Source organism: Puma concolor, chromosome D2 (genome assembly GCF_028749965.1).
Source record: "Puma concolor isolate L17-30 chromosome D2, mPumCon1.1.hap2, whole genome shotgun sequence".
Taxonomy (NCBI): domain Eukaryota; kingdom Metazoa; phylum Chordata; class Mammalia; order Carnivora; family Felidae; genus Puma; species Puma concolor.
In genome coordinates, this window is record NC_141677.1 from 21,216,398 (window position 1) to 21,243,978 (window position 27,581).

Genomic DNA, 27,581 nt, shown 5'->3' on the forward strand with positions numbered 1-27,581 from the left:
AAAAAATCGTTTCTGAGGAAAGTTTCATACACATTGAGATGGAATACCAGAGAGGTTGTTTTGACACATGAATGAAAACTGTTCCAAGTGGCTCGGCCTATCCACAAATGGGCCAAATGAAGTTATTCTGCTACAGGAGAACATTCCCCTGTTCTCTGCTACATGCAGGTGGTTTGAAAAGAGTTAGTTTGGAAACCGAAAACAGTGAGTTATGCAGAGAAATAAAAATGAGCTTCCACTTGAACAGAATTTGGTTCATCCTCGCTAGTTGAGATGAATGCAGAGCAGCTGGCAGTGCTCAGGGACCCTGATCGTTTCCCTGGTTTGCACACACCTATCTCCCATTTTCTGACCACCATATGTTTGTGGATAGTCTGAGTTCTGTGTCGGAGTTGTATCATGCAATATTTCACGTGGATGTTTGAAAGAAGGTAACCTGTTCTTTATATTTGGAAAATATCAGATTATATCTGTGCATTCCAACTGGCAATATTGGTGCCATCTGTATCTTCAAATCTTGAATTTATGCATATTGACTTTACATTCATTTATTGCAGGTCTTTTGGGGCCTACCACCTTATCTCTAAACACATCAACAACCCCAAACTCACTCTTGAACGCTCTTAATAGCTCAGTCAGTCCTTTGCAAAGTCCAAGTTCTGGCACCCCGAGTCCCACATTATGGGCACCCCCACTTGCTAACACTTCAAGTGCTACAGGTGAGTATAATTCAAATACAGTCAAAGGCATGCATTCTTAGGTATCAGTTTTTAAGTAAAATTCACTAATGGCTCTGTTTCCTTAGGGAAAAATTATGGTTCAAAGCATACTGCAGGTAAACACAAATTCCCCAATGTGTAAATTAGTTAAAATGAAGCATGACAAAGCAGTGAGTTTTTCATAAAAGTGAAATACAGTCTTCAGACCTGACAAGCAGATCAGGAAGAAGAGTACGATGAGCAGGAAGCAGTGGCAAAGACACCAGAAGGTCACTGACCTGGTAATTAAGAAATGTAGGGGCGCCTGGGTGGCGCAGTCGGTTAAGCGTCCGACTTCAGCCAGGTCACGATCTCGCGGTCCGTGAGTTCGAGCCCCGCATCAGGCTCTGGGCTGATGGCTCAGAGCCTGGAGCCTGTTTCCGATTCTGTGTCTCCCTCTCTCTCTGCCCCTCCCCCGTTCATGCTCTGTCTCTCTCTGTCCCAAAAATAAATAAACGTTGAAAAAAAAAAAAAATTAAAAAAAAAAAATAAAAAAAAAAAAAAAAAAAAAGAAATGTAGGTTCCATTCGGACAGATGTGCTTGGTAGTCATATGGACATGCTAAATCTAGCTTGTTTCCTCATCAGTACTATGAAGAGCTTAGATTAAATTTTCTCTAAAGTCTTGTTCCATTTTAACATTATTTTGTGTTTTTATAGTAATGTTAAACCGTTTTACAGAGAAGGTATCAAAATTGAATTCTCTTCTGAATTTATAGCAAAAAAATGAGGGGTTTTTTTTTTTCTGAAAATAATAAAGTAATGTTTGTTGAATCTGAGTTTTTTCCAGTCTAATATCTGTCTTCATGAAATGTTGTTACAGGTTTTTCTGCTATACCACATCTTATGATTCCATCTACTGCCCAAGCCACATTAACCAATATTTTGTTGTCTGGAGTGCCCACCTATGGGCACACCGCTCCATCTCCCCCTCCTGGCTTGACTCCTGTTGATGTCCATATCAACAGTATGCAGACAGAAGGAAAAAAAATCTCTGCTTCTTTAAATGGACATGCACAGGTAATGTCCTTTGCTAGAGTAGTGTGATCTATGCTGTTTCTAAGAGATAAGCCACTGGTAATATGTTTAAACTTTCACCTGCAATGAATTTTAGAATTGTGACCATATCTGTATGTTATTTTCTATTATTATTTTAGTCTCCAAATATAAAATATGGTGCAATATCCACCTCATCACTTGGAGAAAAAGTACTGAGTGGGAATCACAGTGATCCATCTAGACAAACAACTGGATCTGAGCAGGCATCTCCCAAATCAAACCCTGCAGAAGGTATCTTCCCTTCTGAACTTCAGCCTGGTCTGTTACTTGGATAAAGGGGGTTGTAAAAAGTCTCTGCAGTGATTTCAAGTTGGTTTTGCTAACCAGTTATGACTCATCTTGCCTCAAGGATGCAGAAAGACATCTTGAATAAAATTCCAAAGAACATGGAAAAGATAAACTGAAAAACACTTCCCACAGAAAGAAATCACTTCCCATTACATTGGAACTTCCTAAATTGAAGTGTAATTATGTAAGAGGAAGGCGTCAATTTACTAAATGTACACACGTGATTTTTTTCCAAGTAGAGTTATTTCTTTTTTTTATAACCCTTTCACCCCTAATAATCTTTTAAAAATTATGAGGGTCTCTCTTCACATTTCATCTTGGGTGAAATTTGAGACAGCTTGAATTTAAGCTGCCTTCTTTGCAGTTGAAAGCTGGTATGCCTGGGTCTTCCTAGAGTTGGGTTCTGATTTGTTTCCATCACAAGTGGTCGTTGACGATAAGCTGACACTTGGATTTTCACTTTATCCCTTCTGCAGGTTGTAACGATGCTTTTGTTGAAGTAGGCATGCCTCGAAGTCCTTCCCATTCTGGGAATGCGGGTGACCTGAAACAGATGATGGGTCCTTCCAAAGTTTCCTGTGCCAAAAGGCAGACAGTAGAACTATTACAGGGCACGAAAAACTCACACTTACAGTATGTATTTTAATCTTTAAAATCCCTTGATCCTTTGAAATAAAATGTAATGGGCTGAGTTTGTTTTAAAGTTGGTAGTTTGTGTTCTTTGGATCAAGTGGATTTGATCTTCTCCAAGAGTGTTTTTTATTTTTCTTCATACTTTTCTTTTTCCTTTTAAAAATTGTATTAAGGAATAGCATCTGGTAATTTTCACTCATGTCTTCTCTATAACTGGCTAGGTTTATATCTGGGTCTTCTAAACCCATCCCTATTGTTCTGAAACTTTAGCAGGGCAATATTTACTCTCTGATTTTTCTGTTAGAAATTTTCCTGCTGTTTGGGGCGCCTGGGTGGCGCAGTTGGTTAAGCGTCCGACTTCAGCCAGGTCACGATCTCGCGGTCCGTGAGTTCGAGCCCCGCGTCGGGCTCTGGGCTGATGGCTCAGAGCCTGGAGCCTGTTTCTGATTCTGTGTCTCCCTCTCTCTCTGCCCCTCCCCCATTCATGCTCTGTCTCTCTCTGTCCCAAAAATAAATAAACGTTGAAAAAAAAAAATTAAAAAAAAAGAAATTTTCCTGCTGTGAATTTTCTATTTTGCTTTGAGTCTTTAACTTAAACTATGGCTTCCTTATTTCAAGGTAGTTAATTGCTAATTTTGATAATAAATATTTGACAGTTTCATGATTTTATTTATTATAAACCACAGTGAGTACAATGTATTAACTGTAACTCTCCTTACCATAGCACAGTTACAGATATGTTATCCTTACTCTATTTTCTTTTCCCATTTACTTTATTTTCTTCAAATAGACAATCTATTCATACTTCAAAAATACAGTGGAAAGCTTCTGTGTTTAAAGGTTTTGCTCCCATCCATCTCCATCCACCCAATTTCCTCTACTGTCTTACTAGTTTTCTTGTATATCCTTACAGAGGAGAATATCTTAAATATAGCCTTTATATTTTTATTTCCTCTTTTTCTTACCAAATTTTTTTTTTGCTTTTATAAACCCTTTTGTCAGTTAATTACTGTTGTTCCCATTTTGTCCAAATCTGCTTTATCTGTGTTTTTCTTCACATGGTACTAAGAGCCACAGTGAACATTATTTAGCATAGGTTAGAGAGGTAAATTTGCTTTTTTCCCTGTATTGAAGCATTTGAAGGGAATGCCTTTTCCTTTCATCATTAAGTATGTTCTGAACTTACTTCTCATCTGAATTAAGCTGCAACCTCCAGAACAGTCTCCCTGCCTCCACCCTCTCAGCAGCTCAGTCAGTCCTTTATTTCCTTCCAGCAGTTTTTTGAACACACAAGTCTCATCTTATTACACTCTGGCTTTAAATGCACCAGCTGTCCACATTACCACCTTCCTTTCCTTTGCTTGTGCTGTTCCCCTGTCCTTCACGCTGGTAAACCTGCAGATGCCCTTTAAATTCCAGTTCTGACGTCCTATGTGAAGCCTTTGTGAACTTTTGTCAGCAAACAGAGTTCATTGCTCCTCCTCTTCTGTTCCAATAGCCTGTTATGAATTCTTCTGAATCCCCTGGCATGATATAATAGTGAGTGATAAAAGAAAGAATGAATGAACAGATCAGCTCTTTGACTAATAATACTGTTTCTTATTTCTCCTTTACTTAAGCTTAACCTGGAATTAGATTTGAACTTGAGGTGCATTGGTATAGGGCATTACCAATCTTGTAATTCAGATCATTTTTCCTATTTTACGGAGCCCTGTTATGTTCCTCCATGCACCCTGAACAGGTGTTGGAAATACTTATTCATCTGCTATCTGTATCTTATTAGATTTGTTAGCAATATCATATGCATTTCACATACACAAATTGGATCATCTACATGCCTTCAGATTGACTCTTTTTAGACTGCGCATGCATGACTCATTGCTATCTTCTTGATATGTGCAAATTAGAAATCTTGTCTGTGTGTCTATTCCATATGTACCATATACAATATGCCATACATACAATGTTTATCAAAGTGTATCATGAAATCATTTCAACTGCAGCTCTAGAGTCATATGCTTGGGTTCAAATTTCAGCTTTACCATTTATCAGAGGTATGACCTTGGGTAAGGTACTTCCCTTATCTGTCTACTACTTACCTCAGAGAGGGATTGTGAGGACTAAATGAAATAATACATATAAATAGCTGACAGTGGTATAGATGTATAGTAAATGTGGCACATAGGGGATGTTCAGTACATTTGTATATAAATATGGAGTGTTAAATTCCAAACTGTTTCACAGCAGTACTGACAGACTGCTCTCAGATCCTGAACTAAGTGCTGCAGAAAGCCCTTTGACTGACAAAAAGGCTCCTGGAAGTGAGCGTGCTGCTGAGAGGGCTGCAGCTGCCCAGCAGAACTCTGAAAGGACTTGCCTGGCCCCAAGGCCATCATATGTCAACATGCAGGTAATGGTAAAAAATGAGAGTCTTCTAAATGTAGGAGGTTGGGTTAGGGAATGGGAAATTCAGTGAATGGTTAACAGTAGAGCAGAATTAGGGGTTCCTTCTGCATTGTAGTCAAAATTAAATTTAAATGTATACACAATAGTTAGGAATTGGTATGCCATAAATGTTAAAAATGAAAAGCAGGAGTTAGCTTAACCAAGAAGAATTCTTTAAAATACAGTATTAAAATTGACATAAAATGTTTTACATCACTGTATCTTACACAAATGACATCACTTATCGGTCACTTAAAAAAGTTTACATACATGTGAAAGCTGTTATTTTTAAGTATTACTGCCTCATGACTTAGTCTTGGGTAAATATAATATTCTTCTATCTATTTAATGGAGATGATAAATTTAGTGTCATTTAGATAGTTATAAAAATAACTAATCTGAAGCTTTAGGTTTTTGAAAGTAAATGCTAAATATAATTGATGACTATGTTAGTTGAGAGAATTTTATGATTATTTCCTAAGCAGGGATATTCTTTCTATCCATTTTTAAAGTATTAGGCTAGTTATTCAGAGTGGACTATTTATCATGAAATTTGAAAGTTTGATTTCCGTATAAACTACAATATGAAAGGTAAAGATTTTGTACTTTGTGCTTTCAGAGATTCATATAAACATCCTATTTCAGTATCAGAATTGCTAGGTAGACTTTCCTACTTCATAGTAAAAGATGTGTTATCCACAACCCTCCCCGAACCTCCCAAAGAAGGGCATAACTTTTCACAGAATCCTAAAAACAAGCTATCACAGGTATGTCAAAGAAATTAACTCATGGAACTAAATTATACTTTTATGATGTTAGTGAAAGCTACAGTTCAGGCCTGTTTGTCTGTTTTTTTAATCCTTCACATTTGAACATTTTTATGAGTTTTTAGATAAATGTTTTTATAAAACATTTACATTTTCTCTGGTGGATTTATTTTCAGTTCACATAAATTAAAATTTTCTTATATAAGCAATTTCTAATCCCCTATATTATCCCTTTTTCTAATTTTTGTCCATCTGGTGCTTCTTTTCTGTCAGGTTTACATCTACAGTGAATCATTTTCATGTTCCTTTCTTTTGGGATGGATAAGAATGTTCTTGGTGATAGAGTTTCAACTTAAATAGATTTATTTATGTCATTAATGAAGAGCTAACTTTTAAAGTCACTAAGAACTGAATGATAATAGTCACCAAGCATTGACAGAGGGAGAGATTGAAGACTTAACTGATGATTCCTGCAGCTAAAAATGATCTCTGTCTCCTGACCATTCTTGGAATGCTGTATCTCCAGCTCTCTCTTCACACTTTTCTCACTTCCTAATTTTAGTTGTTTCTTTTACCCATCCCCACTTAAGATTATATGTTTTGAGGGTCTAGACAATTTTTGATGCATTGTTATATTCTTCCACAAAGAGCAGCACAGTCTCTTTAACCAGAACACACTCAATAAATACTTACTGAACAAGTGAATTTAAGATCTCCCCACACCTTACCAATAGACATTAATCATTACAAGTTGATTTTAATTCCCAAGGCCATTTTAGACCTAGGATTTCAAAAACATTATCGACCTGTGTTATCTAAAAACCTGGCTCTCCTCATTTACTGTCATGTTCTTGGAGTTAATCACACATCCTGGTTTGTCTGGATCAGCCCATTGACTTTTATAATTCTGGCCTAATTTTTATGTGTAGCACATTTCACTCTCAGAAGTATCCTGTTTCAGACTGCAACATACATGGGCACCCTATATATGATGGTATAGTCCTCCTGGAGGAAGGGTCAAAAGAACTCTCCCTAGTTGGTTCTTAGCCCTCCTGGTAGGCCTTTGAGACATTCTTAAGTCTTAGCTATCCCCTAAATTGGAGATCTGAGAACACTGAAGTAGCATTTGAGATGTAGCTATGTCTGGACTAATTTCTTCAAAATGCCCTGCCTTGGTCCCTACTAGACATAACTGACTGAATACTCATTTTTTCAGTATGAATGGAAAGAATGAATGATGACCTCCTAGTCCTGTACAATAAAAAGTAACTAGGTTTAATTTTATTGTATTGCTTAATGTCATTACAGATCAAAGCTAGACATTAGTCATTTATCCTACTTCAAAAGCAAAGACTATGCCAATTAGGCCAAATAATTTCTTAAGTTGTCTTAACATCATCCCATTTCATGCCATCCTTTACTTAAATGAGGAGAGGATGTACAGAAACAAAGAGGCCAGTAGATAACCAGAAAGCATTTGGGAGATGCGTGTTTTGAAACTTAGCCCTAATACTTTTAGGTTATTCACTATACTTTAGCATATATTGGCCCTAGTGCATTAAATACTCACAGTAAGTAGGATATTTTTTTCTTTTGAAGGAAAATTTCTAAATCTATCACTGTCATGTCAGAGGTAGTTAATTTATTCTAATTAATTAGTTTGAAAACATGTTGAAATGTATCAGGCTTGCACTGGATTCACATTGTGGTGCAAAGCTTAGCATGTGTCCCAGGCAGATTCATGGACTATAGTCAAAACCTTTGTTCGTAATTATGGAGTGTTGGCATGACATTTGGATAGACTGGCAATAAAGATACTTTCTGTTTTATTTTCAGGCATTTGACTATGAACAAAAGAAACTATTAGCAACTAAAGGTTTGTGCTATATTAATGATCTATATTAATATATATTAATATACATTAATATATATTAACATAATATATAATTATATATAATAATATTAATATATATAATATATATATTTTTAGTAGAGCCATAAAAGGTTTTCTAGTATTCATGTTGAATTGAGCAATTGTACCTTCATAAAAAGAAATTTAGAATGTTTAGGTTCAAGTTGTTCATAAAAAGAAATTTAGAATGTTTAGATTTAAGTTGTACACATTTTGTTGAGGTTGAATGTATTTTGTTGATTAGAATAGCATGAGATCAATTAAATAATGTAGCATTTTTCAGTTTACTTGGTATTGAGTGTTTTATGAAGCTGTTTTAAGGCATTTTATGTTAAGAAATAATTTTCAGTGATAATTTCTTTACATTTTATCAAAGAAACAACATTCATCAACATTTTATTTAAGAAAAACATTAAAAATACCAAACATTTGTTTTATGTTCTGTTTCCCAAAGCTATGTTAAAGAAACCAGTGGTGACGGAGGTCAGAACACCCACAAATACCTGGAGTGGCCTTGGGTTTTCTAAATCCATGCCAGCTGAAACTATAAAGGAGCTGAGAAGGGCCAACCATGTGTCCTATAAGCCCACAATGACAACCACTTTTGAGGTTTGTACAGTTGTGCCCTACCCATTCTTCCTGTCTGTTCTTTCAGCAAACAAGAGAGGTACCATTCTTTATTTACATAAAGAGAAGTCGTTAATGGTGATTTGTTCTAATTTCTATTCCTGTGAACATGTTGCTATCAAATTTATTCAACGTAGTATGTTACTATCTTTATATACCTTCTTTAAAAGTTGTTGATAAGCTGTTACAGAGATGTAAATTTGGATAAATGTGTTTTTGTTAGGGGGAGAAAGTGTCATAAATGATAGAGCAGGGCTGAGATTAAGCAAAGGACAGATGTACTATTCCATAAAAATATATAAAGAATCCCTTTATTTAAGAGTATCACTAGCAGGCACCAAAGGGGGAAAAAGCAAATATTCAACAAAAATAAGTTTTCAGATATGAGTTAAATATTCACCATGTTCAGATATGCCAGGAACACAGCAGGAAGTATCATAAACAAGAGCTCCAAAATTTTATGTTTCCCAGATGTTGGCTGCACTGCTCAGGGTGAGACTGGGAAGCTGGCATCCTTGCCACATGGGGAAAGGATCCAGCATTCCATACTTCTCAGCCAGGCTCCACGTGACTTGCTAAGCAAGGCCTTTTCAATCTGACAGTATCAGATTTTGGCTGTAAGCCTTTTGTGAGCCAGGGTGGAATTAGAGTACACACATGCATACACAATACTGGGGATAGAATGCAAACCCAAACGTGGATAAAAATGATTAATTCAAGAATCACAGTGTTCAACCAGAACACTGTAGGCTGCAAAACAATTACTGGTTAAGGGTTTCAAAATCATTAGCCATTGTAGATTGATCTTTTTTCTGCACCAATTTTCTTTGTAATAAATTAGACTGTTGAAGAAAGGCAAAAGGAAATATGCAATTTTTTCATTGTTTTTTAGTGTAAAAGAAAATACTAAAAAGAACAGTCTCATGTGAATTTCATTGTCAGACTTCTATCTAGTAGCAACCTGGCAGGCTGTATATAAAGATTGAAGTTACTGTCAGCAGCTAGAACACAGGAACCATTGTGAAAAATTTCGAGGTTCTATGAGGCATACTCCACTCTCTGCCATTATAGTTCTGACAGAAAATTAACATTTCCTTTTGTTGGTAGAGACCTTAAAACTGCTGTGCTACTTCTTAGGCTTTCAGTTGATACACCTATGGCCAATTTTCACGCGTGCCTTTGGCAGAGTGAAGTGTTAGGTGGTTGATCGTGTTTCTCTAGTTTCAGAGATAAAATATTTTACTCAAGAAATGCTAATTCAGATGTGTGCTTAAAGACCAACACTCTGTTAGTTTGAAATGATGATCATTCTAATAATGTAGCTGTCAAGTGAAGGGGCTGTGGAATGTGACACCCACCACTAATAAGATGTTCAGCTTTGATGAGTGACTTCTCTCCTCTGTACTTGTTTTCTAATTTGAGTTAATTTGAAGATGACCTGGAAGAAACCCTCCAGTATGTAGCACAGTGTGTGGTAAGTTCTCAGTAATATTTGACAGGTACTATTCTTTCAAATTGGAGAACTTTACCCTGAAGAAGACCAACCACCTGCTGAAAGTTGAGATTATGTCCAGCTAGATATGCTTTTTATTTCCAAAGGAATGCCTTGGAATATTATATGAACACATAATGTGCTAGTAACAATTAGCGTAAATCACATAATTTGTTTGTAGTTAATAAGGTGCATTTTCATCCTCAAGCTTATTCAGTCCCTACAAGCTCCCAGTGAGGAAAGAATGGCCCTGATCAGTTAAGTGTTTTACATGAGATCATGGCAGTAGGTGTCACAGAAAAGACTTGAATTTATTTTACAAAATTTCCTTCATACTTCTCTTCCTAATGGTTTAACCCAAGAGGGTACATAGCAAAGGTAATAAGTAAATGATCTAGAACCATGTGGCCATACTTTAACAGACATAAGATTCTCTTTAGAGAGCTTGATAAAAATGAAGATACTTCCTCCGGGATCTCATTCATTAGATGGGGAGCAAAAACCAAGAATCTACATTTTCAGGAAAAGCCTAGTACAATTCTGATGCAGACACCCTTCTGGAAACACTGCTTTACAGAGATGTAACACTAGGAGGACAATGCAGAAATTATTTCAGAACTTAAAAGACTCTTCTGCTCCAGCACTTGTCAAAGGATGGATAGACCACCTTCTGTGGGCAGGGATGTGCCAGGGTCCTGACTCAGTGGCTGAGTACAGTGGCTCCTGTAACTTTTTCTTTTGGCTATCTTGGGCTAGTCTGTTCCACCTTCCTAGTTAATATCTAGCAACCTATTCACACTGGAAGGTGGGGGAGAGGGTGTGAACACCTAGATTAGTGCATGGGCTTTCACCTCATAACCTGTTTTTGTTTATAGCCCCTTCAACAATGCTGATGAAAAGATATAACCAAGATTTCTTTGGTAATAGCATTCTAGATTTTCCCTGTTGTGTAGGACTCGAACTTTTCTTCATTCATCCCAAATCCATTGAAAGGGGATGAGAGAGTCCTTTACAATAGCATGATCTGATATTATGCAGCAGTTGCTATCTGCACATGCATGCCTTTCCCTTTATTCTGCTATAGCTCAGAAGGATTAAAAACTGAGCAGTGAGGATTGCTTCTTTGGGTTAGGACATGGAGACAGGGTGGGATAGAGAAGAAAAGTAGAGAGAACTTAAAAATCTTTATTGAAGGATTGACCACCTCTCTGCTTATATATAGCACTAATATTTTGAAATTAGAAGATGACATGAAACACTTTTTTTTAACATTCTAAAGAAAACAAAACAAACCCAAATAGACAAGTAGAATGCTGATCTATGAGGAGAAGCATGTTTGCTTAGCCAGTAGGTTCTGATGGGTATGGGCCAGGGATCAAGGCTCATGGAATTTCCTGCTCTAGGAAGCTTGCTTGAGGCAAGAAGTTGATGCTCTGAGCTTCTTATTCAGATTTCTGAGAAGCTAGACTTAAGCAGTTGTTTCCAGTTTGAGGGCAGCTTTGAGAAATGAGCCTGTTCCAAAGAGCTCCTTTAGATAAGAAGCAGGCAGCTTGAGGCATTTTTTTTTCCACTACTCAAAAATATGACCCAATCCACTTGGTCATATACTGAGACATGAAAGGTGGAACAAAAGGCTGCTTTTACCTGCATTATCTCTGTAACATCAACAGATCTACAAAAGCTCTGGGATTTTCCTTTTCTATTTGCCACTCATCTCTGCTACATGTTCTCTAAAGCCAAAAAAAACATGCCTTGAGAATCAAAGATGATTTTTAATTTCTCCACCACTAAGAGTAATGAAGTTGTCTGATTATTTTCAGTTTTACAAATCCAAGAATGGAGATGAGCTGTGCTTTGTGACACTTTGGATTAGTGAGTAGATCATGAACTAGTAGGTATCACAAGAGAACGTTTTACTTAATGGTTTTAGAAATCACCATGTTTAGCCAGATCTGATATAGCTGTGTGCATTAAGTCAGCTTAGATCTTAGATGAGTGTTTTTTTTTTTTTAATACTCAAAGAGTTTAGATGTAGAATTTTAAATATACATATAAATACTATAATAATGATCTCACTGACGTTCTGGTAATTGCCAGTTTTGAGCATGTTCTTATTTCCCTTGCTACATTGGATTCATTTTGGTTGAAGTATGACGTTAAAGATAGTTTTAACTGAAAACACCATTCTTTGGTCTCAGGAGCTTTCCTTCCCTCTGCCCCATCCCAAAAGTCAACAAAGGGCATCCCATAGCAAAGGGAATTAGAATTCTTCATAGATGTATAAAAAGGTACGTATCTCTAGATTCAGTAATTCCGCAAATATTTATGGAGCATTTTCTGTGTTCCAGACACAATTTGAGGGATACAGTGCTTAAATACAGGTTCTTGGTTTCATGGATAGAACTTTCTTTTTGTTAGGTACAGAGAGATACAAAACAAACAAGAAGCCATTAGGTAATAAAAGTCCCTGATAAATAAGCAACAGAGCCTGCTTTAGAGTGGGTAGTCATAGCAGGCCTTAATGAGCAGATGGCATTCAAGCTAAGACCTAGATGACAGGAAAGGGTCAGCTTTGTGAAGATCTAGGGAAACAGTAAGAGGCTTTGATCATCCTGGCATAATCATCCTGAAGTCAGAACCAGCTGGTAAGTTCATGGAGCAGAAGTTGGGTGGGAAGGGCAGTGGGAAGGGAAGACAGAGTTAGAGAGGCTCTGATCCCTAGAGGATCAGCTAGGGAGCATCTTAGCCCATGACAAAGTACTGGAAAAGCATTATCAGACTTTACACAGAAGGTATCATTTGTTCTAATTTGCTTTTAAAAAATCAGCCTAGTTGCTTTCTGGATAATGGATATTGGGGTGGGAGGCAAGAACAGAATAAAATGTTCATAAGGAGGCTGGCTATTGGCTACAGTTGTGGAGATGGCAAGAAGAAGGTAGATTTGGGGTATGTTAAGAGATTATAGAATTTGCTGATGAATTGTTTGTGGTGGGGGGAAGGAGGAATGAAGATGACTCAGAAGTTCGGCTTGAGCAACTGGGTGAGATGTAAGAATTCTGGGGCAGGAGTGTGTGTGGGTTTAGCTGGTGGGAATGGGTCGTCAACAATTAAATTTCAAGCATTCCAAGTTTAAAATGCCTACAAGGCAATTCCACAATTATAAATTTCAACAGAAAAGTCAAATCTGGAAGTAAAACGTTGAAAGTCATGGTTGTCATTAAGCTCTGAAAGAGGTTGAGATTATTTAATGAGCAAGTGTAGAGAGAGACAAGAAGGCATGTTAGGGCCAGCCCCAGGATAATGTGATATTTGGAGTGGAAAAGTGGAGGAGGATCCTGCAAGGCTACAGGAAGTGGGCAGAACACATGGGGAGTGCTTGAACAAAAGGGTGTTAAAGGGGGGCATGGCCAGAGATGAAGAAGGAAAAAAAAAGGAGGGCATGGCCAGTTGTGGTTACACTGCTATGAGACTGAATGAAGTGAATTTATGGAATTGTGAAAGATCCTCTTAGAATTGCCCAACAAACAGTGCTCACTTTGGCAGCACATATACTAATTAGAATTTAATTTATCTAACAAACAGGATACTTTGAAAACCGGGGAATCCTGAATTCAAAACTCTAGATATAGTACAAAATAGATTGCCTTTGGTTAACTAAATGAATAAATAAATGCAAATCAGTTCAAACTTTGAGATCTTTTAAATTTTTATTTGGGGGAATTAAAAATATTTCCAGGTATTTGTAATTTATTAGAAAGACCATATAATTGTTTGGATGAGGGTAACACGGAAGAAATGCCAACTCTCTCTCCACTCTGACTCTAGTAGCCTGGGAGCTGTATTCTTGTTAGAGCATTAGGTCTAGGCACACCCCCTCCCATGTGTCCTTTTTAGGTGATACAAGGCAGAGAATCTCTGCTTTACCAGATGGAAGACTTACTGTGTGGTTCTCTATAATAGGGAGGAATCTCAGTATCCATTGCTCCAAATTTTATAGGACTCAGTCTTTGTGCTGGGGGCTCTCATAATGAAGGAGGAGTGAATGAATACTGTGTATGTTACCAGGTGTCCGTGGTGGCTGGAGGATAGAAGGCCTATAGACAGATGGCATGGCCTCTTCCTGAGAATCAGCAGTGGTGAACAATAGAAGTAAATGGTGGTGGTGTAACGTGCATTCTTTTCTCCTCAAAGCTCAGGACACCTACCTTATTAAATATTTCCTCATCTGGCTTTGATTGTCTACAGGGTTCATCAGTGTCCCTCTCGAGGTCCAACAGTCGTGAACACTTGGGAAGTGGAGGTGAATCTGATAACTGGAGAGACCGAAATGGAATAGGACCCACAAGTCCTAGTGAATTTGCCGCTTCCATTGGCAGCCCCAAACGTAAACAGAACAAATCAAGTGAGCTTTGACTTTTCATCATACTTTTAGATGTAATCAGTCTGGAATTTGCCCATTTGATTTAGGGTGATGCTCAAATATAAACTCTGAACCCCATGCCTTCAAGTATTTGGCATCACATGCCACCTTCTCTATGAAGCCTTCCTTATTTTTCCAGGTGAAGCAGATGGTGGAGTTCTCTGTTTCCACTGCGTTTTGTCTGTGCTTTCACTTAGCACTTGTTACACTCATTCTTGTTATACCTGTGGATAATTTGAGCTCTACCAGCTAGGAACCATAGTTATCCATTCAGTAAGAACTTACAAACTGCCCGTGTGCCGAGCATTGTTAGGCAGAGGCTTATTTGTTATTTCTTCCCAAATATCTAGCAGTTCTGACACAGATAGGCACTCAGTAAATGTTTGTTGAGTGAATGTATGGATGAGTCATGCTCCCACAAACATCCAGATGATAAGGAAAAGACAGGGCTGTAAAGGAGTTGAGCCAAATGAGATCAGATTAGCATCTTGGAAAATAAAGTCTGCCCAGTGGGTAGCTACTAAAGGTGAAGAGCAAGTTTTAATTTTTTAAAATGACAATATGTAGCCAGGTTGGCATAAATAGGAAGAAAAAGTTTAAAGCATACAGGTTCTGGCTTTGAACAAATGTGGTGAAGACTCAGCATGCGTCTATTGGTTTTGTCTGTAACAGCTCTCACACTTCTGGGCTGTATAAATAGGTAAGCAGACAAGAATTGACAATAGTAATCACAAGATATTCCCCTAATGGCCTTTTTCAGGGTTTTTGATGAATTTGGGATCCTGAAACATAGTTTGGAGTATTTGAAGAATACTTGAAGAAAGGCAATCTAAGTGAGTGTAGTGGACACTCAGTAACAGTCAGTTGTTGCCATCAATTAGGTTGGCTATTTTATCAAGAGTCTCCGATTTGAAAAGGCCAGTCATGGTGTCAGCCAGCTCTAAAAAAAAAAAACACATTCCAAGTGTATTATCAGTAGTAGCCAGGTAACTTGTGTGGGCAGGGCACCTCACCACTGACAAGAGCATGGAGCTGTGAGGCAGGCTGGTGCCAGGTGCAGATCTAGGGGTGGAAATGATCTCTGTTCTGTGGCTCAATATAAATTCGTTTTGTGCTTCTTTTTCAGTCTTTATCTCCTTTCCCTTCACTTAACACTGGATAATTAAAATTGACTGTACAACTTAGCTGCATTGAAGTTCAGGATGAGAGTTAAGATAGGGAACTCATTAATAAAAAGGAATGATTAAGGAAAAACAGGTGTTTGGCTTTTGTGAGATGCTTTAAAAACATAAGGAGTTTAAAAGAGATTATAAAAACTATAAATAGTTATGATAAAAAGAAATATAAGGGAAATTATGTGTCATAATAAATATCACTTAAGAACATTTAATTTTGAAACCTCTGTTTTTTCCCCAGTTTTACTAACATATTTGCTTAACCCAACATATGTAAAATATTATTTAAACATGTAATCAATGTAAAGACATTTTTATGAGATATTTTACATTCTTTTTTTGTACTAAGTTTTTAAAATCTGGTACGAATAGATCTTATAATCTTGCAGAACATTTCAATTCCCACTATCCACATTTCAGAAATTCAGTAGCCACATGTGGCCAGTGGTTACTGTATTGAAGACCACAGTTGTAGATGATTTTTCATGACATCCTTTTCAAAGTTAGCAATGTCTAGGTTTTTCTCAGAGCCTGTTAACAGGAGTTGTACCATTGTGATTCTCAGTAACTCCCTCTTCTGTTCTCCAAGTAAGTAAATTTATTGTTTAAACAGTAAATTATATGGTTAGCCTTTCAGTAGCCTTCATCTTGTCAACTCCAGTGGTTACTCCCATGTGCTCTTTGCATTCTTGCTTTGTGTCAACCTCGAGCCAATACCTCACTGGGTTGATGACTTTGGGTCTTCCCTTTAAATGGTGGAATGCTCCAGGGCTTGGTCCTAGGTTCTTTCATCTACACTTTCTCCCCACAAAAGATAAAACATCTGTTTTTTAATTTATATTTTTAAATTTCTGTTTTTATTATTTTTTTATTATTTTTGAAGGAGAGAGAGTGTGAATAGGGGAGGGACAGAGTGAGAGGGAGACAGAAGATCTGAAGCGGGCTCTGTGCTGACAGGCACTGTGCAGACAGCCTGACCTGGGGGCTCCACAAACTGCCAGATAATGACCTGAGCCAAAGTCCTATGCTTAACTGACTGAGCCACTCAGGCATCCCTTAAATTTTTATTTTAGGTAGGCTCCACACCAAATGTGGGGCTTGAATTCTACCCAGAGATCAAGAGTTGCATGGTGCACAGACTGAGCTAGCCAGGCACCACTAAAACACCTATTTTTAAGAGAAAGAGAAACTTGATCAGGAAATTCCTTCCACTTGAAATATAGAAAGAATATGTACTGTCATTTGGGAAATGAAATGACCAGAGAAGGTGATTAGTGGCAAACAAAACAATCTAGAACAGGATTCTTAGATCTGGAGAATGCATTGGCCGGAGGAGATAAGATGTATCTGATTAGCTAGGTGGGCATCCTCTGCCCTCATCAACCTTGGAATCATTCCTGCAGCTGCAACTTTGGTATAAGGGGAAGAATTCCCACATGGATAAGAGCTAGTTGTTGGTCAGGGAAGTAGGGATAGCTGCAGGGCTCTACTGGGCTCTCCAAAACAGCTCTGGGAGAGTGTTTCAAATATTCAATATTTGGTCAAGTACTTGGTATGACTCACCAGTCCATCACCCAGCAGTGAGTGTTATTGGGTCTGAGTACCACAGACAATGTGGAGAAATCTTTGCCCGCCAAATCAATGGCGGAGCCAAGGTTAAGTCTAGTTTTGCTGTCTTAGAATTTTTTTCAGTAGACAGATTCATTTCTGTCATAAACCAGAAACTCCAGTGCCATTCTTAAACTTTGCATTTGCTCTTAATTTTGGAAGCACTCTGTTTTGTGAACTCACTGCCTAATTATATTTTTGTAAGGGATGAGATTTACACGTTGCAATATCCTGCAATTCCTTTGACCACAGGAAAACACAAGTGTGGACACAGAGGGCTATCCTGCTTTCCAAAAGGAGCCTGGACTCAGTAACTTCCCATACCTTTATTGTATCCTGGGGATCTTTCTTCCAGTTTCTCATTTAATTCATATCAATTATGAAGAGCAAATGTTTCTGAATGCTCAGGAGAATATGATTAATGATTATTAACTACAGAGGCACTGTTGGTGAATTGCTGCCTCCCAAGTGTAACATTTTAATGGCAAGAGCCTCTCTAAAGCAATAACCAGCATTTCATTAACGAAAAGCCAATGTTTCAGTAAGGAATTACAGTATTTCTGCAATTACTGCTCTATTCAGTCCAACAGTGAAATCTAAAATATTTGAGTGATTAAAATTTTTAATTAAACCGTGTTGTCTCTGGGCATTTTCACTTGAAGCCTGCCTCTCCTTTGTCTTTCAGCGGAGCACTATCTCAGCAGTAGCAATTATATGGACTGCATTTCTTCACTGACAGGAAGCAATGGCTGTAACTTGAACAGCTCTTTCAAAGGCTCTGACCTCCCTGAGCTCTTTAGCAAACTGGGCCTGGGCAAATACACAGATGTCTTCCAGCAACAAGAGGTCAGTCATTATTTATTTACTTTCCTGGGCATCTTTGTTTTGGTTGTGTGTATGACTACTTCTAGAATGAAATGGCTTACTGACCTATGGCTGTGCTTTCACTGAGCACTTATTAAAGCCTCATAACTTGTTTCCACTGCTAAGAAAAATGTCATCTCATTTCTTATTTATTTAGTGCAACTAGTAAACACAGGTTAGCAGAAATATAGAAAATTGTGTTTCCAAAAACACACCTCCACTAGTTTTAGCTAAAATACCCAATTGGTGTATTGATTCATGTGAACGTTTGATTCACGACTCCCCTAACAGCAAAGTCTGTATTTAAGATTATTTCACTGTTTAATCCGTATTATCTTTATTTGTGGTTCTTAAATAACAGCATCTGAAATAAATATCCGTGGTTGTTTTTGACCCCATCCTAGTCATATTACCGAATCTGTTCTCACAAAATAGAATGTGCTTTTTATATATGTTAATTTATTCATTAATTTACTGTTTGGGTTTTGCCTGAACTGAGACAAAAATAAGATGTTTTCTGAAACATCACTACCATGGATTTTGACCAAACTGATCAGCCAAATTATTATGCACTGACTTAAAGAGAAGAGCCCTGAACACGATTCTTTCTAATAATGCTGTCATTATTGCTAGGGCATAGCTAACCCAGTGCAACATAAAATTAGAACACTTCAATAAATGTATGTATTTTTCAAGTCCAGACATGGTTTTTAAGTTTCATTCCAGTTTGGCTTATTTCATGTTAGAGAACATCTGATTAAATCCATAATTCCCAAGCATGTATCTCTCAAAAAGAATCTAACGTTAGGCCTTTGTATCATAAATTTAATGTATTGCCCATGGTTCAATAACTTATTAAGTGTAATTGTTGAACTTTGTTTTTTAACACCAAACACAAAAAAAAAGGTTGTCATCTGTGTGTTGGATTTCAGCGTATTGATTTCATTGTCTTTTCCCGAAATCTGAATTAGTGTTCATTTAACTGAGGATTTTCTAAGTTGCACTCATCAGTGTGTTAAAAAATTTCATTTACGTATTTAGCTTTGCTGGTTAGACAAGTGTAGCTGATCGAGAAGCTCAAGGACAGAAGTATTTTAATTAGTCCAGAAAAAGAAGGTTTTGAAGTAAAAGACTGGGTGTTATTCAGTGATATTCTGGATTTTTTAAAATTTATATTTATTTCTTATTTGAAGAAGCATAGAAATATATTAAATGTACTTCTTATTGAATTAATCTAAGAAGGAAGAAAACATAATATAAAGCCAGACTGCCTTTATCTAATATTTATTCACTACAGCAGGGGTCAGCAAACTGTAGCCTGCACACCTGCCTTTGTTAATAAAGTTTTATTGAAACACAGCCACACATTCATTTACATATTGTCATATTGTCTATGGCTGTTTTTGAGCTAAAACAGCAGTGTCAAATAGTTGCAACAGAGATAGTATGGCCCACTAAACCAAAAATATTTCATCTCTGGCACTTTAAAAAGAGGGGATCCCTAAAATAAAGAATATATATTTAATAGAATTTCTAAAAGCATATCTTTAGAAATGATAAATGAAAAGGTTTTCCAGATCTGGATGTACTTTCCAAAATGAAAACAGAAAATCTCAAATTAATTTCTGTATCATTTGAATGAAAAGTATAAATTCGGTTCTGTTTCCTTCATGTAGGATATTCTCTAATACTCAAATACGACTTAAAAAGAATTTATTAAGTGAGCTTGTGAGATTTAGTTTACTATAAGCAGGTTGAAGATTTGTTTAGCTGCTTTCACAGATGATATGTCTAAATACATAATTACTAACCATAACTGCCAGTTATTCACCACTGTGGTGAGCCCACTGCTTTATCTCTGCGATCATACTTCATGCCCACTACAGCCCTGCAGCGTGCAGTATGTCAGCCCTGAGTGCCCACAACTAGTAACAGCAGAGGCGGAATAGAGAGCCAAATCTCTCTGGCTTCAGAGCCTATTACCTTTCTTCAAAGGAAGGGTGGGATCCTTGGGCTTCCTCCCTTCACAATTTGTTGCTGATGCCAGAGTGTGCAATTATATACCAATATATACTTGTAGGCCACTTTCAGAGATAACATGCTAGACCGAGCCAAGTGAATCATGGGTCTGATGTAGTCTGGGAATTCTTCTACCATTCTTATGTAGAACACAATGGAGGATAGCATTTATGGTATTATTCAGTTTCTTTTTATAGAACTACACTTAATTCAGAATCCAAAGCCAAGAAATGTTTTCTATCTTCTGGACAGGCATGTATTCTTTTATCAGTTCACAAAACCTGTGGAATTTGTGTTTCCCTTTTTGCTCTGGCTGCCAGGATGCTAAGACCTAACATTTTAATCTCAACTGCAATAAATAACTGGCTTAGACTAAGTCTCCTACTAGAATCATTACTTTCATTTCACCACCTTTATTGTCTCTTGTCCCCTAGATTTGTGACACCATCATTCCTTTTTGGAAGTAGGCAGAGCATAATTAGAAAATGAAATATGTGTAGTAATGAGTTGAACTTCTAATGCACAAAAATAAGTACTTAATATATTGGTTATACATTACTTTTTCACCCACAGATCGATCTGCAGACATTCCTCACTCTCACAGATCAAGATCTGAAGGAGCTGGGAATTACGACTTTTGGTGCCAGGAGGAAAATGCTGCTTGCAATCTCAGGTGAATATAAATGCTCATAGTCCTATTTTAAAATCTGAGTAACCTCTGCCAGTAGCCTCAGCCACTGGGGCTGGTTCTGTCCATCAACCACTTGCTTACTATGCTGGCACCTTGTGGTTGTGGTTCTAGAGTGTTTTCCCACTAACATTGTGACAAATGCCTAGAACATCCCTACTCCTTCCTCAAGGCATTGCCTGAAAACCTGCCTTGACAATGTCGTTCTTTAAAACATCTCTTCAGAAAGACCGAATCAAAGTTGCCCTTTGCAGAACATAAGAATGGGGGAGAAGTTGAATTCTCCTTTCTGTGGTTGTGTTAAGCAAGTATGATTGGACTAGTGAATAATTATTCTGGATTGGCTGTCATGTTTCAAATGCATGTATCCTTGCATACCAACTAAGATAATTGCATCAGAGAAAGAATGATCCTTGGTATAGCTGGAATCTAGTAGTATTGTCTTAATGCTTTTAAGTTTTTCCCAAACTTTTAATAGAATTTGTGAGACACAGAAAGGTATGGAATCCTGAATGTAGTCACAGAATGAAGGAAAATAATGAAGGAAAATAATGTCCCAGACCACTTTTTTTGGTGCACTTATTGCATATTCTAGGTATTAGAAAATGCTTTATGTATATTTACTGGGTATCTTCCATTTATGAGGAATTGAACTGCATGATAAGTACATGACCATGTACTTCCAAATGGTATATAGAAAAATATGACAGAAATTTTAGGGGCAAAAAATGAGGTTACTTTTTGAAGAAGTTCTGATAAAGTTCATTAATGTCAATGTTATATATGTACCAGTTTCTCAAAAAGACAGAGACACCAAGAGCAGAAGCCAAGTGTCAGGTGTGGTGGGAAAATGACTTTGCCTTTTCAAAACATTGATTTTGCAGGCTATGCCTTTGTGAAGCCAACAGTGGCATCTAACCAAGTGCAAATCCTTTCCAAACAATATTCACTAATCAGATCAGCAAATAAAATGGAAACCACTGGTTTTCCATTTTATTTTAGCAGGAGATTGCATCCCCCTCCCAACTCCACGAGAAAATCTTATATATAGACCTAATACCTAAAGCAGATATAAGCAGAACAGCTTTGAAATAAGGGTGGAAATTCAGCCATTGGGCAGCCTGTTAGGCTCCTTCATGGATAGAGTTCTACACGCATCAGTTTGATGAGTCTTCTTCCATCCTTCTTCCAACCAAGTGGTTGCATTAATGGAACTCCACAGGGAAGATGCTTTTTCTTGTTAATAAGATCAGCTTGGTAGAGTGGAAAGAGCACTGTATTCAGATAAAGAGATATGGGCTTTCCTCTGCCAAGTCATTAGTCCTTGGGTGAGTTTCCAAACCTCTTTTGGTTTTGGTTTCTTAAGCATTAAGGTGGATTGGAATAGATGATTGTGTAAGGTTACCTTCCATTTCTGAGGTCTGTCCTTCCCCATGGTATCTCATCAGATGTAGTGGAAATAAACTACAGTTTTAACAGTGTATGGTTATTAGCAGTATATTCTCTTGTTCTTTCTTTTTTTACTACCTCTAGCAATAGGATAGTTTTCAACTTGTTTATAACTCAGCCTTAAAGGGCTATTTCTAGACCCAAATTAACTTTATATATGTTCACATTCTTTTATTAATTAAAAAATAACTATTTGAAATTTAATTAACTCACATAATCACCAAGCCTGTAGTGTTAAAATATGCTTGTGGGCCAACACATTTATACTGGGAAAGTATCTGTTCTGGAATTTGGTAATTTTTCATTAGAGATTTATGGAATGTCAGAGACCATATAATGAAAATTCTTTCTTTGTGCACCCAAACTTTGTAAAGCCTCCAGCAACAGGCAGATCTCTTTAAATCATCAGGATCTTTATTCTGGAACACATTTGTGATGTATTTCAGGTGGGTTTGGGGGAGTAGAGTTGGAAAGGAGGGGTTTTGAAGCTTCTTTAAAATTTTTTTTTTACTCCAGTCATCCTCTGTGTGGTTCTGTTGAGATTACATACTATTTCTTTAGACCGCCTCTCTCAATGGGGTTCACAGGTCTTCTTGCTTTTAAAGGGAATTAGAGGCTTTGAATAGATGTCTTATGAATGTTCTGCATAGTGTGAAGTACTTGATTATTTTAAGGATGATTTTGCCTTACTTTGTTGAGTGCATCTGTTTGAACCTGGTAAATTGTTTTCTCTGCAAGTAATAAGTTTTTAGTGAGAAACCCTTCATCAAAAGCCTTCTTTTTTCAGTTCAGCTCATCTGACCACAAAGGCATCCATTTCTAGTCTCAGAATATTCCATTTCCAGGGGTGGATGCAGGGTAGCTGGGCAGCTTTTACTCACGTTTGTCTTGTGGTTACATAGTTTGGTTAGGTACAGAGTTAGTTCAAAATTCCTTTTAAAAATTTTATAGATTTTTAATCTGTGATCAGGGTTGTTCCTTCAGTATAGGTTTTATTCTGTTTTTAATCTTGGGCCAGAAGACATTTATTTTAATGTCATAGAAGGAGATGAGATTTATCTCTAGTATAGATGGATCAGAGAAAAAAATGATCTTTTTTTTCAAATCTGTGATTTTTTTGAAAATTCTTTGATTTTTCTCAGTATTCTAGTGAGTGATTAACTAAATTGTACAGGGACAAAGTAAAAGGAACTTTAACATCCTATTGACAAGCTTCCCACCACGGCCTCAGGTAGATCTAACATTTCCCGACCTATTCTTTTAGTTTGTGACTCTGTTCAGACCCGCAACAAGATCCTGAGAGCTGCCAGGATTGTGTGAACCTTGGAATTTCAAAGAAAAAGGTTGGTATTTTCCCAAACTATCTCTTAGGCTTACTTGAAAAAAAATCAGGAGGGAGTTTACTTTTTAATGTAAAAAACAACAACAAAAATAAAGTCTCTTCAGTAGGACTTGATCTTTGATAGTCTCTCTAGTAGATTTATCTCTGCTTCACATTTGGAAATATACACCTTAGAAATTATATCTTTAGGGAATGGCCGAATTCCTTCATGATCATTTTATTCTCTCAAAAATCTAGTTGATGTGACTTTTCAGAATAAAGTTTTCAATGTCTTTTTAAAAAATGTGTATGTCTTCAGTGGCCCAATTTCTTCAATTGTGCATGTTAAGTGTGCTAGGGTAGATGCATTCCTATTCCTTCTCTATAGCATGGGAATGTTCTCCTGATTCATGCATTACTCTCTCAGGAGAAAATGAAGGCCAAGACAGTCTTCTTACTAGAAGGTGGATAAAACTTTCACAGGCTGTGTGCTTAATGGGATTCATTTATTCTTAACTTTCCTACAGTTGCCTTTAAATATATTAAATTCTGTCTTGATTTATGAATTTCTGTTTGTTTTTTAAAAACAATACATGTGTTCAGCTTTTAGTAGGAATGTCATAGCTACAGTGTTTTTGCAGAAATTTGAAACAATAGCCATCTATAAGCATGCCTGCATCTTATAAAGATACCTTCCTTGCTGTTCCAGAGTTTTAAAGCTATGTTATTCTATTTAAAAAATAAATTTAGTATAGTAAAATATGAAGTGCAGCTCTGTTATCTGGCATACCTGAAACTACCAAGTTTTCAGATTTGTATTCCTAATGCCTTGGTTGGTCTTTTCTACTCGATGGATGGATCACTGGAGCTCAAGGCCCAGAGCACAGCATTTGCATAGGCAGGCAGAGTTTCAGCCTGTCACTTGACAGCTGTGTGGATAGGTTACTCTTGTCTATTTTGAAAACTCAGTTTTTGTGTCTAAAATGGAGAATGGTAATATCATTTATTCCTTAAGAAGGACTTAAATAGGACAAAACAAATTGTAAAGTGCTTGTTGTTACAGTCGCTACTAAATCACTTATTTTTCTTCTCCACTAAGACCTAACTGTGAACAAAAGAGAGATATTTCCACTCGTGCATCACCTCAATGGGGCAGATGTTAACATTTTGGAAGGCAGTGGGGTGAAGTGTTAGGGTGTTGGTTCATGTTCCAGAACTCAGGAGATAAGTGCACATCTGGCCATATGGCTGTCCTTAGCCACCTGTGACTGCTCTGCAACTTGAGTCTGTTGTTTTCAGCTCCAGCACTAATGTAGCCATAGCTTATGCAACCTCAGAATTGGAAAAGGAGATTGTGTGTATGTGTGGTTAAAAAAGTTCTGAGTACTGTGCAAATGCACATGCTGAACCACTGGCTCCACCCCCTCAAGAAAAAAAAAAGACAACTTTAAGCACATCAACTATATAATCCCATTATTTGATACTTGCGTTTGGTGGCTGTCAGAACCCTAATATCCAGAGTCTGACAGTTCTCTTTATTAGCAAGAGTTACATTGGTTTATTTGAGGATTTGTAAATGTATGTGGTAGAGGGTGGGGAGGAGTGATGTTGCATAGGGATAAACAAGATGGGCTGCCTCTGTTAATTTTCTACCTTTCTGATTAACAGTTTCTATTTGACAAAAGACAAAGTAAACTTTTTTTCTAGGTACTCTGGTTTCTTTACAATTAAAATAAAGCATCTTAGTTTTTCCTCAGAATTTGGATTCAACTGTTAGTATTTTTACTAAGTTGATTATTATATTCAAAGAAAACTGCTGCTGATAGACTTCTTCATATAACTCTTTCTGACCCAAGGAGCAGAGACATCAGTGGAGCCACTGGGCTGTGGCTTAACACTTCAGCGTGCTCCTCCATTATTTTCTTGTTTGTGTGTGAGGTCTTCTTTTCATGTCTGACTTCAATAATCTAGTGATGGCTGTGTTTCACATGGATGAGTTCAATAGCTGTAATAATTTTCTGTGTCGTTGGTAATACATTCTCTCTTATGCCTTTCACCAGCTTTGATGGGCCCCTCCCTTTGCCTCTGAAATGACATTTGGGATAGTTCAAACTGTTCAATTTGTATATCTGGAGTATAGAGGGTTCTGAGAATGACATATCTCCCAGATAGTTTACAAACTGCAATAAAAATGATTTCCTGTCCTTGGTTCTCCTGCTACCAAAATGCTGTATTTAATATCAGACCTTCTAGCAATTTCAGAAATGTTTTGACCAGCAACTAAAACTTTTCCTTTTGATACTAGATTTGACTTCCCCTCCAAAACCCTACTGTCACCATTTTCTGAGCTCTACTGCCATGTCCCGTTGAGCTTCTCCATTGATCTCCTAACAATTCTCCCTTTTTCTTCCTAGAACTGAATAAAAATCGAAGAAAGCTTTTTGAACCACCAACTGCACGCACCTCTTTCCTGGAAGGCGGAGCAAGTGGGAGGCTACCCCGTCAGTATCACTCAGATGTTGCTAGCGTCAGTGGCCGCTGGTAGCAGTACGTACCTCCAGGTACACACCACCACCTCTGTCGAGTTGGACACAGGAGATCTGTGAACTGCCTTCACTGCACACCGTCCTCAGTACTCTGGGTGTCTGGTATCAGGACCAAAGCATCTTATTCACACCTGAACTTTGTGCCAAAAAGGAAGAAAAGAGAGGAGATGATCTTACGTCATCATACAGACTGCCACACTTGGATGCCTTTTTTTTTTAATGGCAATCGGACAGAATTTGCAATTTGAGGGTAGGGCTTTATTTCCTATTTTTATTTACCTAAATAACATATGCACTGATTTTTTACTTAAAATGAAGGATTAATTGACATCTGGAATACCAGAAAACATAGAGGTTCTTTTGTTTGCTTGTTTTGTTTAGGCATTTGGGGATTTTAAAAAATAATCAAAATGGAATTTTCTGGTACTGCTTTAAAATAATTATTGAGGGGCGCCTGGGTGGCGCAGTCGGTTAAGCGTCCGACTTCAGCCAGGTCATGATCTCGCGGTCCGTGAGTTCGAGCCCCGCGTCAGGCTCTGGGCTAATGGCTCAGAGCCTGGAGCCTGTTTCCGATTCTGTGTCTCCCTCTCTCTCTGCCCCTCACCCGTTCATGCTCTGTCTCTCTCTGTCCCAAAAATAAACATTGAAAAAAAAATTAAAAAATAAAAAAAAATAAAAAAGTAAATAAAATAATTATTGAGGTCTTTCAGCACTTTACACTTTGTAATTTCTTGTCCTGTGGAAATTATCCATCTTTCTCTCATTTTCATGTCACCTGATGTATTGGTACAAATCAGATTTAGTCATATTTTTCTGACTGTAAAATTTTTATTTGAAATGGTACTGGATTATTAGTTTTATGCTGAGTATTCTGTGACTTTGGGAAATGCAAGTGACTCCACTTGGTTCTGGACCAGTTCTGTTCATTGATGTCAGCATCCTAGAAACAATTAGCAATGAACCTATTTCACATAACAGGTGCAAAGAAAGACCAAGTGAACTTTGCAATATTAACCCTTTGCAGTCATCATATTTAGCTGCTGCCTGTATTGCTAAAATGATTTTAATGGTTGTCTGAAGGCAAAGGGCTATTCTTTAGTATACTGCCACTAAAGGACACTTATTTATATCAAACTTTTATTTTTAGATGTTATAAGCATACAGTACATAACTGATTAAATTGATATCTTACTAGAGATTTATGGTAGAGAATGGACGGCATTCAATAACTGGAGCCCTAGATTGTCACTTTATTTAAAAAAAGACAAATAATCATCTGACAAGACAGCACTGTTGCCATTAAGAGGAGAAATAAATTGCTATCCTTATCATGTACATATTAGCTGTCCTCCATATGGTCACAGGACTTTCTAAAACCATATCTGTCTGCTTGAAGTAGACTTGTGTTTGTTGAGAACAGAAAGGCTTTATTTAAGTTTCCAGGGTGACAGTTTATAAAAACAGCTGAGTTCCAAAGGAAAGCAAAAAGTAAAAAAAAAAAAAAGAAAAAA

At 37.3% G+C, this 27,581-nt stretch overlaps 1 protein-coding gene across 5 annotated transcripts in view; it reads left to right on the plus strand.

The window, feature by feature from the left end:
• The window catches only part of BICC1 (BicC family RNA binding protein 1), a 288,148-nt gene extending 261,612 nt beyond the window's left edge, over window positions 1-26,536 (plus strand). For 3 of the 5 annotated variants that reach the window (XM_086679750.1, XM_025917991.2, XM_086679751.1), the window contains 11 exons: window positions 558-719; window positions 1,581-1,777; window positions 1,915-2,047; window positions 2,581-2,737; window positions 4,982-5,147; window positions 7,786-7,825; window positions 8,316-8,470; window positions 14,226-14,382; window positions 17,869-18,029; window positions 20,640-20,739; window positions 25,939-26,536. In XM_086679750.1, the coding sequence (XP_086535876.1) occupies window positions 558-719; window positions 1,581-1,777; window positions 1,915-2,047; window positions 2,581-2,737; window positions 4,982-5,147; window positions 7,786-7,825; window positions 8,316-8,470; window positions 14,226-14,382; window positions 17,869-18,029; window positions 20,640-20,739; window positions 25,939-26,069 (1,559 nt within the window). In that variant the 3' untranslated portion in view covers window positions 26,070-26,536. Of the gene's footprint in view, window positions 1-557; window positions 720-1,580; window positions 1,778-1,914; window positions 2,048-2,580; window positions 2,738-4,981; window positions 5,148-7,785; window positions 7,826-8,315; window positions 8,471-14,225; window positions 14,383-17,868; window positions 18,030-20,639; window positions 20,740-23,467; window positions 23,547-25,938 lie in introns of all 5 variants that reach the window. The other 2 variants (XM_086679749.1, XM_086679748.1) reach the window with 2 other exon arrangements.
• The last annotated feature ends 1,045 nt before the right edge of the window (window positions 26,537-27,581 follow it).